At 58.5% G+C, this 17,431-nt stretch overlaps 1 protein-coding gene across 3 annotated transcripts in view; it reads left to right on the top strand.

Annotated features, from left to right (window-relative positions):
• Window positions 1-17,431, top strand: part of PIEZO1 (piezo type mechanosensitive ion channel component 1 (Er blood group)) — a 75,472-nt gene that overhangs the window by 53,375 nt on the left and 4,666 nt on the right. Inside the window, exons 9-41 of one of the 3 annotated variants that reach the window (XM_066242973.1) lie at window positions 93-206; window positions 288-381; window positions 923-1,023; window positions 1,417-1,677; window positions 2,276-2,387; window positions 2,468-2,646; window positions 2,723-2,871; window positions 2,992-3,174; window positions 3,563-3,675; window positions 3,837-3,997; window positions 4,139-4,315; window positions 4,911-5,036; window positions 5,139-5,339; window positions 5,919-6,123; window positions 10,185-10,289; window positions 10,939-11,092; window positions 11,343-11,586; window positions 11,674-11,770; window positions 11,999-12,176; window positions 12,711-12,800; window positions 12,881-12,975; window positions 13,294-13,365; window positions 13,952-14,052; window positions 14,572-14,650; window positions 14,727-14,783; window positions 14,868-15,040; window positions 15,219-15,325; window positions 15,505-15,696; window positions 15,779-16,037; window positions 16,112-16,300; window positions 16,479-16,782; window positions 17,055-17,175; window positions 17,267-17,414. In XM_066242973.1, the coding sequence (XP_066099070.1) occupies window positions 93-206; window positions 288-381; window positions 923-1,023; window positions 1,417-1,677; window positions 2,276-2,387; window positions 2,468-2,646; window positions 2,723-2,871; window positions 2,992-3,174; window positions 3,563-3,675; window positions 3,837-3,997; window positions 4,139-4,315; window positions 4,911-5,036; window positions 5,139-5,339; window positions 5,919-6,123; window positions 10,185-10,289; window positions 10,939-11,092; window positions 11,343-11,586; window positions 11,674-11,770; window positions 11,999-12,176; window positions 12,711-12,800; window positions 12,881-12,975; window positions 13,294-13,365; window positions 13,952-14,052; window positions 14,572-14,650; window positions 14,727-14,783; window positions 14,868-15,040; window positions 15,219-15,325; window positions 15,505-15,696; window positions 15,779-16,037; window positions 16,112-16,300; window positions 16,479-16,782; window positions 17,055-17,175; window positions 17,267-17,414 (4,941 nt within the window). The remainder of the gene's footprint in view (window positions 1-92; window positions 207-287; window positions 382-922; window positions 1,024-1,416; window positions 1,678-2,275; window positions 2,388-2,467; window positions 2,647-2,722; window positions 2,872-2,991; window positions 3,175-3,562; window positions 3,676-3,836; window positions 3,998-4,138; window positions 4,316-4,910; window positions 5,037-5,138; window positions 5,340-5,918; window positions 6,124-10,184; window positions 10,290-10,938; window positions 11,093-11,342; window positions 11,587-11,673; window positions 11,771-11,998; window positions 12,177-12,710; window positions 12,801-12,880; window positions 12,976-13,293; window positions 13,366-13,951; window positions 14,053-14,571; window positions 14,651-14,726; window positions 14,784-14,867; window positions 15,041-15,218; window positions 15,326-15,504; window positions 15,697-15,778; window positions 16,038-16,111; window positions 16,301-16,478; window positions 16,783-17,054; window positions 17,176-17,266; window positions 17,415-17,431) is intronic. The other 2 variants (XM_066242975.1, XM_066242974.1) reach the window with 2 other exon arrangements.

Below are 17,431 nucleotides of genomic sequence, written 5' to 3' on the forward strand. Positions count from 1 at the left end.
CACCTCTGGAGACCCCCTCTCCCTTCAGGTCGTGGCTCTTGGGCCAGATGGGGAACTGACCTCTGCTCTGGTCTGCACTCTGATCTCTGCAGACAAAATTAGCAGCTGGGGGCGTTGAGGAGCGGGAGGTGGAGCTGACTGAGTTGGACCAGTTGCCCCAGGGTGTGGCCAGGGATGCAGCTGCCAAGGAGGAGGGTACTGCCCAGGTGAGGACACTGGGCTTAGTGGTGGGGCTGAGCCCACCTGCCCATGCTCTGGGCTCACCGGGTCTTGGCTCACCTCTTCAGCGCATGATGCCCACGCCCATGGGGACTGACCCTGAGACGGACAACTGCATTGTGCATGACCTGACCAGCCACAGCCCGGTCCAGCAGCGCCCCTGTGAGTATTGCGCACCCATGGTAGCCAAGGGACACACCTCCTTCCATGGGCACACTGATGCTGCCCCCTGGTGGCCATTGGGTCATCTCACCATGTCTGCCCCTCCAGCTGTGTGGGAATTGGGGCCATACTGCTGACCTACAAGGGATGGAGGGCCCCAGGTCTCTCATCCCATCCTTTCCCTTCCTGCCTCTGAGTTTCAGGAAGACTTGATCGCTCTGCCCTGGCCGAACCCAGAGGCCCAGAGTGGCTGTCTGTCAGAGCGATCTTGTCTATCCTTGCCTTTCAGAGCGTTAGAATGCGAGGCCTGGAGAGAGGCAAAGACTGTCCAGGGTCACATGACAGTTGCAGGCAGTGCCAGCTAGGAGCCTGCCTTTTCTTTTCCCAGGGCCTACCACGTGCCAAGTGCCTCCCTCCTCGCACTGGGCTGCTGCTCCAGTATCCCTGCCACGCACGTTATAGGGCAAAGTCAAGTGTGGGTGAGGGGCTCTGGCCTGCTGCTGTCAGAGCTCCCCAGGTGACCCCTGCCCCTTCCCTGTAGTGCGTCCCAGGCTGGCTGGGCCAAGAGAGACCTCTCCACTGCATGGCTTGGGCCACCTCATCATGAACCAGAGCTATGTGTGCGCCCTCATCGCCATGATGGTAAGGAGCAGCCAGCCTGGGTGGGCTCTGCCCGCGCTCCCTCACACTTACTGAGAGGTGGATGGTGGCCCATGCTTTGCAGCCTGGTGCTTCCTCACCAGAAATGGATGGAGCTGTGTCCTGCCGGGCCAAGAATGACCCTGGCCAGCTCACAGCTGTGTATGTGAGCATGTGTATGTGTGAATGTGTTTGTAAGTGTGTGTGTGTATGAACATGTGTGCATACATGAGGGGGGCATGTGTCCCGTGCCACTGTGCTCCACACTGATGGGGCATGTTCGCCTTCCTGTCTGAGCACCTCCTGAGGGGCCCCGCTGCCTCGACATCCTGGGAAAGCAGTGGGGACTGGGCCAGGTAGACCGTGCAGCCATGCCTAGCAGCCCCTGCCATCCAGGTGTGGAGCATCACCTACCACAGCTGGCTGACCTTCGTGCTGCTGCTCTGGGCCTGCCTCATCTGGACTGTGCGCAGCCGCCACCAGCTGGCCATGCTCTGCTCGCCCTTCATCCTGCTCTACGGGCTGGTGCTGTGCGGACTGCGCTACGTGTGGGCCATGGACCTGCGTGCCGAGCTGCCCACCACCCTGGGTCCTGTCAGCCTGCGCCAGCTGGGGCTGGAGCACACCCACTACCCCTGCCTGGACCTGGGTGCCATGGTGAGTACCCCTCAGCCCAGGGCACCTGCGAGTGCGTGCTGGTGCCCTGGGTTTCTGCGTGAGGACCTGTGATGGTGCCAGTCTATGGATGGGCTGGCTCCCAGGGGGCGGGAGCTCCAGGAGGGCAGGACCTTATGTAGTGGTCACCATGAGGTCCCTATTGACCAGCCCAGAGTAGCTGCTTGAGTGAATAAGGTATGACCTGTGTTTTAGGGGGCGCTGTCCCCATCTTTCTCACACAGGTTCTGTTAGTGTCGCATGCTGTCCCTGGGTCTCAGTTGGTCATATCTCACTGTGCTAGATATTCGAGCCCATGTGTAAGCATGTGTATACAGATACATGTGCAAAACATGTGAACCTCTACATACATACATATGTGTGCAGATATGTGAGCCTAATGTGTAAATATATATACTTGTGTATGAACTTGTGTGCTGGTGTGTGTGTGACAGGGTGAGCTTGTTCCTGTCTAGGGCCGGGCTGGTCACCTCCTTGCTGAGGGTCTCTCCCCTGCCCACATCTTCTTGGGTTGGGCCCTGGCTTTGGAAGGCGTTCTAGGCCACCCACCGCTCAGTGACACTGCCCCACCTCATCCCAGTTGCTCTATACCCTCACCTTCTGGCTCCTGCTGCGCCAGTTTGTCAAGGAGAAGCTGCTGCGGAAGGAGAAGACAGCCTCCGCGCTGATGGAGGTCACTGTGGGGAACACAGGTGAGTGGGCGGGGCAGCCGGGCCAGCCTCCTCCTGCCTGGCCCCAAAGTCACACCCCCGCCCCCTGGCTTGGCCCCCAGAGCCCACACGGACTCAGGCGCTGTTCCGGAGCCTGGGGGATCTGGTCACGGGCCTCTACGCCAAGTACTGGATCTACGTGTGCGCCGGTATGTTCATCGTGGTCAGCTTCGCAGGCCGCCTCGTCGTCTACAAGATCGTGTACATGTTCCTCTTCCTGCTCTGCCTCACCCTCTTCCAGGTACGTGGGGCGGGTGGGATGGGACCCTCAAGCAGCCAGGCCTCGCTGCCGGGGGCTTACACACCTCGTCCCTCAGGTCTACTACAGCCTGTGGAGGAAGCTGCTCAAGGTGTTCTGGTGGCTGGTGGTGGCCTACACCATGCTGGTGCTCATCGCCGTCTACACCTTCCAGTTCCAGGACTTCCCCATGTACTGGCGCAACTTGACAGGCTTCACTGATGAGCAGTGAGTCACGAGTGGGGGGGCAGGTGGGTGAGGTTTGGGCGTGAGCCCCTCACTTCTCAGTCCCAAGGTTCTGCCTTGGGGCCCTCAGGGCCGGCTGTGCTGACGGTGTCCCCTCCACAGGCTGGGGGACCTGGGCCTAGAGCAGTTCAGTGTGTCCGAGCTCTTCTCCAGCATCCTCATCCCTGGCTTCTTCCTGCTCGCCTGCATCCTGCAGCTGCACTACTTCCACCGGCCCTTCATGCAGCTCACCGACCTGGAGCATGTGCCCCTGCCCGGTGCCTGCCGCCCGCGCTGGGCTCACAGGTGCCCCTGCCCCTGCGGGGGGCGGGCTGTGGTCTTGGCTGGTGGTGGAGAAGGGGCAGGAGGCTTTTCAAAGTGTCCCCACCTTGAACCAGCACAGAGAAGGGCCTTGTCTGGGAGGGGAAAGGAGGCTGGTAGGCCTCAGATGAGAGGACCCAGGGCATGGAAAGGCCCTGGCCATCACCTTCAAATGCCAAGGGGCCTTGGGTCCAGAGGGGTCTCTGCACCCAGGGGGGTCTCTGCAGTGGAATATCAGCTGGGCTGCATGTTCTGACCTTGTGGCTGTAGCAGAAATACTCCCCACCCAGCAGAGGCAGGAGGGGGTGCAGACAGGGTCTACTCTCCGCCCAGAAGCACTGGTGAGAAGTGACACTTTGGGGCCCTGTCCTAGGCAGGACGCAGTGAGCGGGACCCCCTTGTTGCAACAGGAGGAAGAAGAGGAGGCCCCTAGGGAAGAGGGGCTAGGCACTGCTGGCCCCCACCAGGCCACGCAGTTCCCAGAAGGTAAGTCAGAGGGTGGAGCACAGCTCATGAGAGGTGAGTGGGGGGTGCCAAAGAGCTGGGCCACTGGAGTGCCCACGAGCCCTGGAGCCTGGTCTACACAGGACAGAACAGCCCTGGGCCACGTGTCTGCTCTCTTCTCACTACCGGCCCTCCCCCCACAGCCGCAGCCAACAAATGGGGCCTGGTGGCTGAGCGACTGCTGGACCTGTCCGCCAGCTTCTCCACCGTCCTCACCCGCGTGCAGGTGTTCCTGCGGCGCCTGCTGGAGCTGCACATCTTCAAGCTGGTGGCCCTGTACACCGTCTGGGTGGCCCTAAAGGAGGTGAGAGTAGGACACACACCTTCCGTGTCTGCAGTGGGGTCACTCAGGGGCCCTGTTGGCCTCCCTGGATCTCAGGGCCCACGGAAGAGGGAGCTGCCCCCCCCCGCCTGGCTCAGCCCCCCCGCCCCGGGTGTCTCACAGGTGTCAGTGATGAACCTCCTGCTGGTCGTGCTCTGGGCGTTCGCCCTGCCCTACCCCCGCTTCCGGCCCATGGCCTCCTGTCTGTCCACCGTGTGGACCTGCATCATCATCGTGTGCAAGATGCTCTACCAACTCAAGGTTGTCAACCCCCACCAGTACTCCAACAACTGCACTGAGGTATGGCCACTGGGCACTGTGTCCCTAAGCCTTTTGAGCCTCCCGCGGGCCAAGGGCTTCAGGGGCTGCCTCATTAGCTCAGGGTGGGAGGGACAGATGCAGAGGGCCATCCTCAGGGCCAGGGGCTTCCTAGAGGAGGTGTCCTCCAACCTGGTCTATGGAGGACCCACACCCAATGCCAAGGTGTTTGGGCCAGAGAAATACCCTGACTTGGCTAACTCCCTGATGAAGTATAGGTCATGAAGTGAGGTGGTGCTGAGGCCAGATGTCTTCTCGAGTGAAGCGGGGTGTCCCAGCCAGGCTGGGGAGGGGAAGGCTGCTCAGGGAAAGTAAAGAGCTTTCTCTTTACTACCCTTCAGCCCCTGCCTGAAGTCTCCCCATCCCTAGTTACCCTCTCCCCTTTTCCATTAAGGTGGGTCGGAAACTGACAGCACCCCCATATCCCTGGCTGAGGGCAGCTGTGGTTTGGCCTAGACCTGTTCTGGAGCTGTTGGGAGCAGGGACTCAAGGCAGGGCTGGTGGTCCCTGGGGTCAGTGTCCAGTTACTAGGATATAAGTTACTAGGGTGTAAGTACTGATGACCCCTATTCCCCAGCCCCTCCCCAATAGTACCAACCTGCAGAAGACAGAGATCAACCAGTCTTTGCTGTACCGGGGGCCCGTTGACCCAGCCAACTGGTTTGGGGTGCGGAAAGGCTTTCCAAACCTGGGCTACATCCAGGTGAGAGCAGGGTCAAGGGGGCTGGTGGGGTTGGACCATGAGGACTGGGGCATGCGGGGGCTGGGGGCAGGGCTAGAGGGGCCTGACTGTCTTCCTCCCCAGAACCACCTGCAGATCCTGCTGCTGCTGGTGTTCGAGGCCATTGTGTACCGGCGCCAGGAGCACCACCGCCGGCAGCACCAGCTGGCCCCGCTGCCCGCCCAGGCCGTCTGCATTGAAGGCACCCGCCAGCAGCTGGACAGGGACCTACTTAGCTGCACCAAGTACTTCATCAACTTCTTTTTCTACAAATTTGGACTGGAGGTGAGGCTGGGCACCAACCCCCACACCCCTCTCCAGGTGGGGCTCAGCCTCTGGAGGGCCGTGCCACCCGCTGTGGGGCTTTGGCTGAGCATCTGCCATGTGCAGGCCCACAGGGGCCGCCTGGAGGCACAGAGGGCAGACCACCAAGGGTACTGGGTTCTCTGGGGGGAGGTCAGCCTGTAGAGTGAGGTCTCTGGGGGGAGGTCAGCCTGTAGAGTGAGGACAGGGGGCCAGGACTCAGGCTGGAGACTGGGTCAGAGTCTCAACTTTGCCACAGAGCCCCCTAGCCTCGGTCTCCCCCTGCCTGGTGGAGATATGTCCAGCCTCTCCATCCCTCCAGGAGGGCAGAGTGAGCTGCCTTGAGCCTGGGCTACAGGCCCCCACTCTGTGCACAACACCTGGCGGCCTCGAGGCAGAGTCCTCTGCCCCCAGCCTGCCCGACCACCCAGTGCTGTCTGTGGCCCTCTGAGACAGGCTGCTGGGCCCGAGGCTGCCTGGAGGCAGGTCCAAGAAGGTTCCCTTCTCCAGTTCCCTCTGTCTGCCTTTCTCATCTTCTGCCTCCGCTTCTCCCACCCCCAGATCTGCTTCCTGATGGCCGTGAATGTGATTGGGCAGCGCATGAACTTCATGGTCATCCTACACGGCTGCTGGCTGGTGGCCATCCTCACCCGCCGGCGCCGCCGGGCCATCGCCCGTCTCTGGCCCAACTACTGCCTCTTCCTGACGATCTTCCTGCTGTACCAGTACCTGCTCTGCCTGGGCATCCCCCCAGCCCTGTGCATCGGTGCGTGGGGCACGGGCTCTGGGCAGGGGGCGGGGCAGGATTACTAAGTGAGCCGGTGTGCGTGGCTGTGGCCTCATGGAAGAGCACAGGGGTGTTTCCCTCCTGCCCTGGGCTCCTCCCACTCCTGGCGTTTGCCGCCCCCTTTCCCCACCATTCTGCAGCCTGGCCTCCTTGAGTCCATCTCCACTCAGCCCCCAGCCCCACCCAGGTGCCCCTGGTGCTCTCTCCATGGACCCCCTGATTGTAGCCACCCCATCTCTATGGTGGCAGTGCTGGCCCTTGGCTGGACTCCCTGCATCCATTGCTTTCTATATTCCCCCAACATTCTATTTTGAAATTTAGGGAAAATAGTGCAAAGAATGGTTGTATACTTTCTGGTTGCATGAGGGTCCCTCGTGGGGCTCCAAGCCTCACACCTCCTGAGAGCAGGTGCCATCTGCACCCCAGGGCATGATCATGTCTGTCCCTGGACAAGATGCTGACCTGGTGTGCATCTGTATTCAGCAGTCTGTCCTCGCGGCTAGGTCCTTGGTGAGTGTTTGCTTGATGTAGGACCTGACATTTGCATTCAACTGTCCTCTTCTCTCATCTCCTTCAGCACTGACTGTTCCAGCCTCTGTCTCTCATGAAGTTTCCTAATCAGACCAGTGGGTTTGCAGAAAGCTCTGAGTGTGGATTTGCTAGATGACACTTGGTGCTGCTGTCCTCAGTGTGGCCCATGACCAGGGGCCCAGTGGGCCACCTGGCCTGATCTGGGGTCCGCAGCCCACCATGTGGAGGGGCAGCTGCTCTACCTTTTGCCATCACTGTGTGCAGTGTCCTCGTCCCCTGACTCCTCCTGAGTAGGCCGGTGGTGGGACTTTATAAAATGGATGTTTTCATTTATTATTCGTTGGCTTTGCTGTGAAAAGAGCTTTGATTTCTCACCCCCTCCATTTGTTTCTTTTTATCAATAGATCCATAGTTTTCCAAAAAATGTGTTACATTTACTCCATTTCTGTTACACCTTTTACAGTCAGAGCATCTCAGAGGTGGCCCATGAGAGCCCTCAGGCCGGCCCTTTGGACACGCTCCTCCACTGCCTTTGAAAGTCAGGCTCACTGAGGCTCTATTCACACCCCCGAAAGTCCCCCTTTTTAGTGTGCAAAGTTTTTTTTTTAAAGATTTTTATTTATTTATTTATTCATTCATTCATTCTAGAGAGGGGGCAGAGAGAGAGAGAGAGAGAGAGAGAGAGAAAGGGGGAGGAGCAGAAAGCATCAACTCCCATATGTGCCCCGACCAGGCAAGCCCAGGGTTTTGAACCGGGAACCCCAGCGTTTCCAGGTTGACACTTTATCCACTGCGCCACCACAGGTCAGGCATGTGCAAAGTTTTAACACTTGCACAGTGGCCACTTCAACATGTGACTAATACCCGTCAGACACAGAAGTGTCCAGCCCCCAAGCCCTGCCCATCGGCGCAGCGCCTCCCCACTGCCTGCCTCACTTCTTATTGCCTCTTCCAGAACGCCTTAGAAATGGATTCGCATCATGCCACCTTTGAGTCTGGCTTCTTTCAGCAGAATACGTTCAAGGTTGTGTATCAGCACATCATTCCTTTCTTGTTTGATCTTATTTTTTAACTTTTTGTGTAGACTTACAGAGCTGAGAGGTCGTATAGAGCTGCCATGCCCTTTGCCCCGTTTCCCTGCTGTTAGCCTCTCGCATAACCAGGTACAGTAGTGACCAAAACTGAGAGCTCAGCATGGCGCAATGCGACTGGCTGCTGATGGAACCACAGACCGTAGGCACCCTGCTTGGCCACTGCCACTTACTTTCTGTCATAGGACACCATGCAGGTCCCACAGAGCATTTCATCATGCTGTCTCCTCTACCTTTTTTCATCTTTTATGACCTTGAAACTTTTGAGGACTGGGCTGTTATTTTGTAGAATTTCCCTCAATCTGGGATTGTTTGGTGAAAGGAGTTGGGAGGGATCGAGAAGTGTCGACTCATAGTTGCTTCACTGTAGTTGTTCATTGGTTGCTTGTCTTGTGTGCCTTGACCGTACAACCCCAGGGTTTCAAACCGGTGACCTCAGCATTCCAGGTCGACGCTCTCTTCACTGAGCCACCACAGGTCAGGCTGTTTGGTGTTTTTTTCATTAGACCAGGTTATGCATTTTTGTCACAAACACGGTTGTGACATGGCCACCTCAGTGCATCGTATGAAGCCAGTGTGACTCATCATGGTGCCACTTCCCTTCATCACTGGATTATAGTGCTGTCTGCAGGGTTTCTCTACTGTGAAGCTAGTATTTCCCTCCTTGTGATTGCTTATTTGGAGGAAGATACCTAAGACTACAAACACTTTGTTTCTCCTTAAGCTTTCATCAACTAATTTTAGCATCCACTGGTGGATCCTGACACAGGAATTATCAATTGACTTTCTATAAGCTTCTTTTTTTTTTTTTTTTAAGTGAGAGAAGGGGAAATAGACACTCCCACATGTGCCCTCACTGGGATCCACCTGACAATACCCACCTGGGGCCGATGCTCAGACCAGCTGAACTAGCTGAACTATCCTCAGCTCCTGGGGCCAACGCTTGAACCAATCAAGCCACTGGCCACAAGAGGGAAAGAGAGAGAGAAGGAGAGTGAGGGGTGGAGGAGCAGATGGTCATTTCTCATGTGTGCCCTCACTGGAGATCAAACCTGGGACATCTGCATGTCAGCCCGAGTGAGCCAACTGGCCAAGGCCATTAGTTGGCTTTCTAATGGTGATTTTCTATTTCCCTGATTCCTTTATAGTTATTAATTGGCACTTTGTGTGAAAAGAGCTGTCTTTTCTCCCCATTATTTATTTGTTTAGCTATTTACTTATGTCTGTTCTTTGGGTTCTACTCCGTTCTTTTGCTGTTGGCTTCATCATTTGCTTTGTCCCAGCACTGGCCCAAGGAGCTGCTTGGGTTTGGTTCCTTTGTATTCAATCCGCCCCCAACCACCCCACCCCCAAGTAACCCCTGACATTTCCTGTCCCTGCAGTTTTACCTTTTTCAGAATGTCATACAAGTAGAATTGTACAAATGTAGCCTTTGGATCTGGCTTCTTTCCATAGTATTTTAAGGTGCATCTGTGCTGTGGCATGTATCGATACTTAGTTCTTTTTCCTTGCCATCATCCCTGGGAGACATGTGGTTTCCAGTTTGGGGCTGTGAACACTGGTGTATAGATTTTTTTTTTTTTTTTTTTTTTTTTTTTTACAGAGGCAGAGATAGACAGGGACAGACAGATAGGAACGGAGAGAGATGAGAAGCATCAATCATTAGTTTCTTGTTGCGCATTGCGACTTCTTAGTTGTTCATTGATTGCTTTCTCATATGTGCCTTGACCCTGGGCCTCCAGCAGACTGAGTAACCCCTTGCTGGAGCCAGCGACCTTGGGTCCAAGTTGGTGAGCTTTTTGCTCAAACCAGATGAGCCCGCGCTCAAGCTGGCGACCTTGGGGTCTTGAACCTGGATCCTTCCGCATCCCAGTCTGACGCTCTATCTACTGCGCCACCGCCTGGTCAGGCGGTGTATAGATTTTTGAGTGGGCGTAGTTTTCATATCTCTGGGATAGATGCCCAGGAGAGGCTGTCCCATTTTACATCCCCACTAGCAGTATATGTGTGATCCAAGTCTTCCACATCCTCGCCAGTAGTTGGTGTTGTCACTTTTTTTTTAGACGTCTGGCAGGTGTATGATGATGGCTCATTCTGGTCCATCTGTACCATGGCCCACCACTGCTCAGGGTGGCTGCCCTGCCTACTTGCCTGCCCTCTAGCTGTCACTCAGTTCCTCCCATGGGGACCTGGGGCACAGCATGCCTGAGAACTGTGTACATAAGCATGTGCTGGAAACTCTGGACCTGTATGCTCTCAGGACTCCAAATGAGAGAGGAGGTGCTTCTGAGGCTGTGTGAATGTGTATGTGTGGGTGAAGAATGAGTCTGTGGTCGCTGGAGCTCTAGAGGCTGCAGGCCAACAAATGGGGAAAGGGACGGGACGTCCGGAGCCCTGATGCACACCTTCTGCCCACAGACTATCCATGGCGCTGGAGCCAGGCCATCCCCATAAATTCGGTGCTCATCAAGTGGCTGTACCTGCCTGATTTCTTCATGGCCCCCAACTCCACCAACCTCATTAGTGAGTGCCCACCAGCTGGGCCCCTCGTCCACATTCGTCACCTGCCAGCCTCATGGAAGGCCAAGGAGGTTCTGCATGGGGATGGGCAATGGGCAAGCACAGACCCTCCTCTTGAGCCAGCCAGGGGTATGCTGTCCAGGCCTCGCCAGCTGGTCTAATCCTGTGGTTCCCCAGCAGGATGGGGGGCTTTTTTCATGAGTGTGCCTAGTCCTACAGGACATCCCTGTGGGAAGGAGGCCCACCTCACATATGTACACTCTGCCATCAAACATGGTCGCTTGCTGGCGTGTGTGCAGGTGTGGACACAGGTGTGCACTGAATGGGCAGAGGGGGCACTGACTGATGCCCACGGGGTATGCAGTCAGGTACATTTTGGCTCATTTCTTGATGTGCATGTAGTATATCATAGAGCCCCATGTACATGCACAGCTGCCAGCACACACACACAGGCAGGCATGGTCCCTGACAGCCACATCCATGTGTGCACATCATTTGCTGGTGTTCACATATGTCTGCCCAGCCCGACACACACTACGCTTCTCTCTGGTCCAGGTACCAGGTCAGTGCCCTGTGCCCATGGTGTACCAGGCCTCCACATGGCCAATGGTTCCTGGGGCCAGTGCAGCAGCGGCCTCCTGTGTGTCCACAGGTGACTTCCTCCTGCTGCTCTGCGCCTCCCAGCAGTGGCAGGTATTCTCAGCTGAGCGTACTGAGGAGTGGCAGCACGTGGCCGGTGTCAACACTGACCACTTGGAGCCTCTGCGGGGGGAGCCCAACCCCGTGCCCAATTTCATCCACTGCAGGTGGGTTCCGGGATGTCGCCAGCCTGCAGAGCTGGGTCAGGGCCAGGGGACTCAGTGGGGCTGCATAGGCAGGTCAACAGGGCTGACAGACACACCTGGCTAGGACTGAGCCTGGGACAGGCACTGGGACAGTGGTTCTGTGACAAGACAAGGGGTGGGCGCTGACCTTGCAGCAAAGGTGCCTCCTGGGGTTCCTCTGGCCCAAGGCTGGGGGTGGGGTGACCAGCCAACAGTGATACCCCGCCCGCAGGTCCTACCTCGACATGCTGAAAGTCGCCGTCTTCCGCTACCTCTTCTGGCTGGTGCTGGTGGTGGTGTTCATCACCGGGGCCACGCGCATCAGTGTCTTCGGGCTGGGCTACCTGTTGGCCTGTTTCTACCTGCTGCTCTTCGGCACCTCCCTGCTGCAGAAGGAGACGCGTACCCGCCTCGTGCTGTGGGACTGCCTCATCCTCTACAATGTCACCGTCATCATCTCCAAGAACATGCTCTCGGTCAGCCAGCCAGCCAGCCAGCCTGTCCAGCCCCAGCCCAGCCCCAAACCCAACCCTATTGCTGGCTGACCCTCCTCTCACCCCTAGCTCCTGTCCTGTGTCTTCGTGGAGCAAATGCAGAGCAGTTTCTGTTGGGTCATCCAGCTCTTCAGCCTCGTGTGCACAGTCAAAGGCTACTACGACCGTGAGTGCGAGAGGGCAGGTGGCTGGGGGTGTAGGGACACTCACTGCTTTTGGGACCAAGACACAACTGCCACATGTCTCTGATACATATCCTAATACTGACCACCAACAAATTTGCTTGACCCCTGTCTCTGGCTCAGGGGCCCAACCCCTGCCCCACACTCCTGACCCTAACCCCTGTTCCTGACCCCAATTGTACTCCTAACGTGTGCTGGCACCTGTCCCACAGCCAGGGAGATGCAGATGCTGGGCAGGGACCAGGACTGCCTGCTGCCCATAGAAGAAGCTGGTGTCCTCTGGGACAGTGTCTGTTTCCTGTTCCTGCTGCTGCAGCGCCGTGTCTTCCTCAGCTACTACTTCCTGCACGTCAGGGCTGAGCTCCAGGCCACTTCCCTGCAGGCCTCCAGGTTGGCTTCTGCTTTGGGTCACCTGGGCCCAGCTAGTCCCCTGGGGCGCTGCTGCCTGATGTGACATGTCTCCTAGAGCGGGAACTAAAGACCCCCAGCCATTGGCACCGCCTCAAGGGCCCGAGCGCACAGCGTTCTTGTCATGTGGGGCCCAGCCCTGGCTCTGCATGTGTGTTTTAGTCCTCTTATTGCCCCACACTGGCCTGAGGTACAACCCAACAGAGGGCCTTTCGCCCCACCCTGTGTCAGGCCAGTGAGCCAGCAACTGTCCCCATCCCTGTCCCTGTCCCTGGCATCTGCAGTTCCTGTGGCTGCCTCTTCATTTGCATGTTTTCTACCCCATGCAACTGGAGGTGGCAGAAGGGGTCCCCTCCCTTTAACTGCAGCACGTGATAGGTCTGTCATGTTGGAGAGCTAGCCCTATGAGCAGGGAGGACTTGGGCAACAGGGCTGGGCAGGTGGGCTAAGCCTAGAGGAGGGGGAACCTGTGCAGCTGGAGCGTGGCACCCCCAGGTCCCACTGATCTCCCCACAGGGGCTTCGCTCTGTACAATGCTGCCAACCTCAAAATCATTGACTATCATCGTAAGGCCGAAGAGAAGTCCCTGGCCCAGCTGAAAAGACAGTAGGTGCCGTCTGGGGAACCAGGGTGGGTGTGGGGTGTTTTCCTGACCAGCCCGGTACTCAGTCCTCTCCCACCCACAGGATGGAGCGTATCCGTGCCAAGCAGGAAAAGCACAGGCAGGGCCGGGTGGGCCACGGCCACCTCCAGGAGCCCCTGGACCCTGGCCAGGAGCTAGGTGAGTGTAGACGGAGCCTCAGGGGCCCCTGAGCATCGGCATGTCTGTGCTGCTGGAGCCTGCCCGTGTCTGTGCCACGTCATGTCGCACAGGGCTTTCAGCCCACCTGTCCTGTGCCGTGGAGTCTCTCTGTCCTTGCAGGCCACGCAGCCTGCCAGTGACTGTCCGTCTTCACTGGGGGCTGTCCTCCACCCCCATAGCTCCACGAGAGGATGCTCATCACTGAAGGGGCTCTGTGTCTGTCTCTGCTGAGGGGACACCCTCATTCTCCTGTGTCTCTCCCTGCTGGCTCATGCTTGCCACCCCACCCCTTCGCAGGTCCCGGCAGTCCAGGGGGCTCCTCCCCGCCACGGAGACAGTGGTGGCGGCCCTGGCTGGACCACGCCACAGGTACTGCCCCGACCTGGCTGCCATGACCACATTCTCGAGCTGCGGTGTGCTGGGTACCTCCCCCTCTCTCAGTTGCTGTCCGCCTGTGGGGCAGACAGAGCCTGCGGGTGCTGACCTCCAGCCAGCCTGTGTGTGGCTCTCAGGCCTCACTCCAAGTCAGGCAGTAATTAAGGGAGGGGTCTTGATTTAGCTGGTGTCCCCACAATAGGCTCTGCATTTTTCTAACTCAGGGATTCAGAGGCCTGAGTCTTCACTGTGCATTCACAGCCTCTCTCCTTTCTGGGCCCTGCTCCCTCTGTGTTCCTCTTGTCTAGTCTGGTCTCGTCCCACTGCTCCTGCCTGAGTCCTGTGCATGCGCCTCCGTCCCCCAGCCTGCTGTTCCCTGCCTCCAGCCACTGCGGCTGTTCCTCAGAGGAGGGTGCCTTGTGAGCCTTGGCCCATGGGGTCACAGGATGCTGAGGGAACCCAAGCTGGGCAGCACAGCCAGGCCTATTACTGGGCCCACCCAAACCCATGAACTTGAGGGTCTTACAGAGCTCAACCCCTGTGTGGGGGAGGCCAGCTTTCAGCCCTGCCTTGCCCACAGTCATCCACTCTGGAGACTACTTCCTGTTCGAGTCTGACAGTGAGGAGGAGGAGGAGGCCCAGCCTGAGGACCCCAGGTCATCAGCACAGAGTGCTTTCCAGGTGAGGGGGGAGGGCCCCCTGCCTGCCTTGCTCTGTCCCCAGAGTGCCTGGGCCTGGGAAGCACGGGGAAGACATGCCCGGAGGGACTGGGCGCCTGCCCAGCCTCGTCCGCAGCTCCCCAGTCTGCAAGTCTGTGGGGGGTGTAGGTCATGAGCAGGTATGTGCCTCTGCCCACTTTCCCGAAGTCCTGACTCTGACCTCCGAGGTTTGTGGTGGCCACTGTGGCCCGGCCTTTAAGAAGAGGTCTTATTTGCTGGTCGTTCATCTGTGTCCTGAGCCAGGAGCCTCTTATCCACCTTTGGGTTACTGGTTCTAGCACGGGGCCCAGGACTGCTCTGTTCTCCCACACCAGTCCCATGGTACCCACTTCCTGCCCAGGCTCAGCCTGAAGCTCTCTAGCTGGGCCTTCAGACCCCCGGCTCCTCCTCCCACATTCCCCCCATATGAATTCAGAGGTCAGCCCAATGGGACTTGATGGTCTGGTAGGCAGGGTGCTGACCTTGAGGCCCTATCCTGCAGATGGCATACCAGGCATGGGTGACCAACGCCCAGACAGTGCTGAGGCGGCGGCGGCAGGAGCAGGCACAACTGCCTGTGGGTGAGTCAGGCCAAGTGTGGGTAGGGGAAGGGGGAGTGCAGGGCTGCAAGGCACTGACCAGCATTCGTATGCCCAGGAGGCGGCCCGGGCCTGGAGGCGGAGTTGGCAGAGGGCCCAGAGGACGAGGTGGCAGGTGCGTGGTCCCCAGGGGTTGGGGTTCGGGGTTCTCCCACTGGCTGCCTCTCCAGGACCCTCCGGCCAAGCTCCCTCCCTGCAGGCCGCAGCCATGTGATGCAGAGGGTGCTGAGCACCATGCAGTTCCTGTGGGTGCTGGGACAGGCGCTGGTGGACGGGCTGACGCACTGGCTACACAACTTCACACGGCACCACAGCGCCATCAGTGACGTGCTGCGTGCTGAGCGCTACCTGCTCACACAAGAGCTGCTCAGGGTGGGTGCTAGCATACCCTGAGCCCATCACACGATCACCCCATCACCCCCCCCCCGCCACCATGCCCTGCCACATCATCCTCCCCCTATGCCTGCCCGCCCCCGCCTCGTTCACACCGGGGACTGGAGCAGTGCTGGGACCACCTCCATTACCCTAAGCCCCCTCACGTGCCCTGCAGGGTGGACAGGTACACCGGGGCGTGCTGGACCAGTTGTACTCAAGTGAAGCTGAGGCTACGCCGACAGGCCCCTCGGAAGCACGTGATGCACCTAGCACAGCCTCGAGGTAGGTATGGGCTATAGGGGCTCAAGGGGGGCCAGGACCCACTTTATCGGCCTGCTCTTGGGCCCAGAGCCTGGGCCACCCCAGCTGTTGCACTCAGGAGCACATAGCCTCCTGACCCCTGTCCACCAGGGACCTTGAAGTCCTCCCACAACCTCTGTGACTAGCCTCTCCTCTCATAGCGGGCTGGGGGCTGAGGAACCTATAAGCAACACACCTGAGGACACCAACAGCCCCCTCAGTACTGGCTACAACACCCGCAGTGGCAGTGAGGAGATGGTCACCGAGCCCGGGGCTTCTCTACGTGGCTCCCAGGAGCTTCCTGCTAGCGCTCGAAGTCGGATGCGCACAGCCAGTGAGCTACTCCTTGACAGGTGTGTGTAAGGGATGGCTGGTGAGGTGGGGCCAGGTGGGCCCAAGCAGGGGTCAGAACCTGCCTGCATGTGGTCCCTGCAGGTGCTTGCGCATCCCAGAGCTGGAAGAGGCTGAGCAGTTCGAGGCCGGGCAGGGCCGAGCGCTGCTACTGCTGCAGGCCGTGTACCAGTGCGTGGCCGCCCACTCTGAGCTGCTCTGCTACTTCATCATTGTTCTCAACCACATGGTCACCGCCTCAGCTGCCTCTCTGGTGTTGCCCGTGCTGGTCTTCTTATGGGCTATGCTGTCCATCCCGCGGCCCAGCAAGCGCTTCTGGATGACGGCCATCATCTTTACCGAGGTGGGTGGCGGCCCGGGGGGGTGGGGCTTAGGGTGGGGCCTGGCCCTGCCATGCTGAGCCCCCATACCCTGCAGGTCATGGTGGTCACCAAGTACCTGTTCCAGTTTGGCTTCTTCCCCTGGAACAGCCACACAGTGCTGCGGCGCTATGAGAACAAGCCCTACTTCCCGCCTCGCATCCTGGGCCTAGAGAAGACCGATAGCTACATCAAGTACGACCTGGTGCAACTCATGGCTCTCTTCTTCCACCGTTCCCAGTTGCTGGTGAGCGCCAGGTGCCAGGGGCAAGTGGGTAGCAGGCGGGTACCTCTCAGCCATCGTGTTCCAGGAGGTGAGGATGGACACTAGGGGCCCCAGGTGGGCCTAGCCATCTTGCCTGGTCCAAGAGCTGTCCAGTGTGGCCATGCCGGTCTCCCCACCACCCCCTTCCTTCTCTCCACAGTGCTATGGCCTCTGGGACCACGAGGAGGACCCACTCTCTAAGGAGCCTGACAGAGGCCATGGGAAGGAGAAGGAGCCCGGGGAGGAGCCAGCCATGTTGGGACTCCAGACCAAGGAGGGCACAGGGCCCCAGGAGGAGCTGGGGGTCACCAGGGCTACCACCGAGGATGACATCCAGGTAGAAGTGAGGGATGGGCCCCCAGAACCACAAATGGAGCTCAAGCCCCGCGACACGAGGCGCATCAGTCTACGTTTCAGGAGGAAGAAGAAGGAGAGTATGGAGCCCAGAGGATCAGCAGCCATTGGTACATGTCCCTGGCAATCCACAACCTCCCCAGCCCACTCAGCTCTCACACTGGCATCACCACCCCACCCATGTTCCAACCACACCCTCCATGTCCAGAGGATGCAGTCCCTGCTGGCCCACTGCTGGTGACCCTGGAAGGGCCCTGTGCTTAGTGTGCTGGTCTGTGAAATAGGGTGATGGCAGCACCTTGGTGGCTCTCAGGGTGGCCAGGAGCTGAGCTAGGTCCAGTCCCCTGTGCCCTTCCATCAGTGGTGAATGTTCCCCCTGCAGAAGCCGAGACTGAGGACAAGGAGAAGGAGGTAGCAGCTGCCTCTCCGAGAGAGAAGCGAAGTCGCCCCCAGGAAAGAATGAAGGTGGTGGGCATCAAGTTGCAGGCTTTCTGCTTGTCCCTGTGAGTGAGCAGCCTGGGAGTGGACCAGGGGAGAGTGTAGGTGGGAGCAACCAAGGTGGTACCGAGCTGAGCTCCCTTCTGCCACCTGCAGGGCCCAGAGCACGTACCGGCCCCTGCAGCGTTTCTTCCATGATATTCTGCACACCAAGTACCGCGCAGCCACTGACGTCTATGCCCTCATGTTCCTGGCAGATGTTGTTGACTTCATCATTATCATCTTTGGCTTCTGGGCCTTTGGGGTGAGCTGGGCGCAGGG

The sequence above is a fragment of the Saccopteryx bilineata genome, chromosome 9 (assembly GCF_036850765.1).
Source record: "Saccopteryx bilineata isolate mSacBil1 chromosome 9, mSacBil1_pri_phased_curated, whole genome shotgun sequence".
Classification (NCBI taxonomy): Eukaryota; Metazoa; Chordata; class Mammalia; order Chiroptera; family Emballonuridae; genus Saccopteryx; species Saccopteryx bilineata.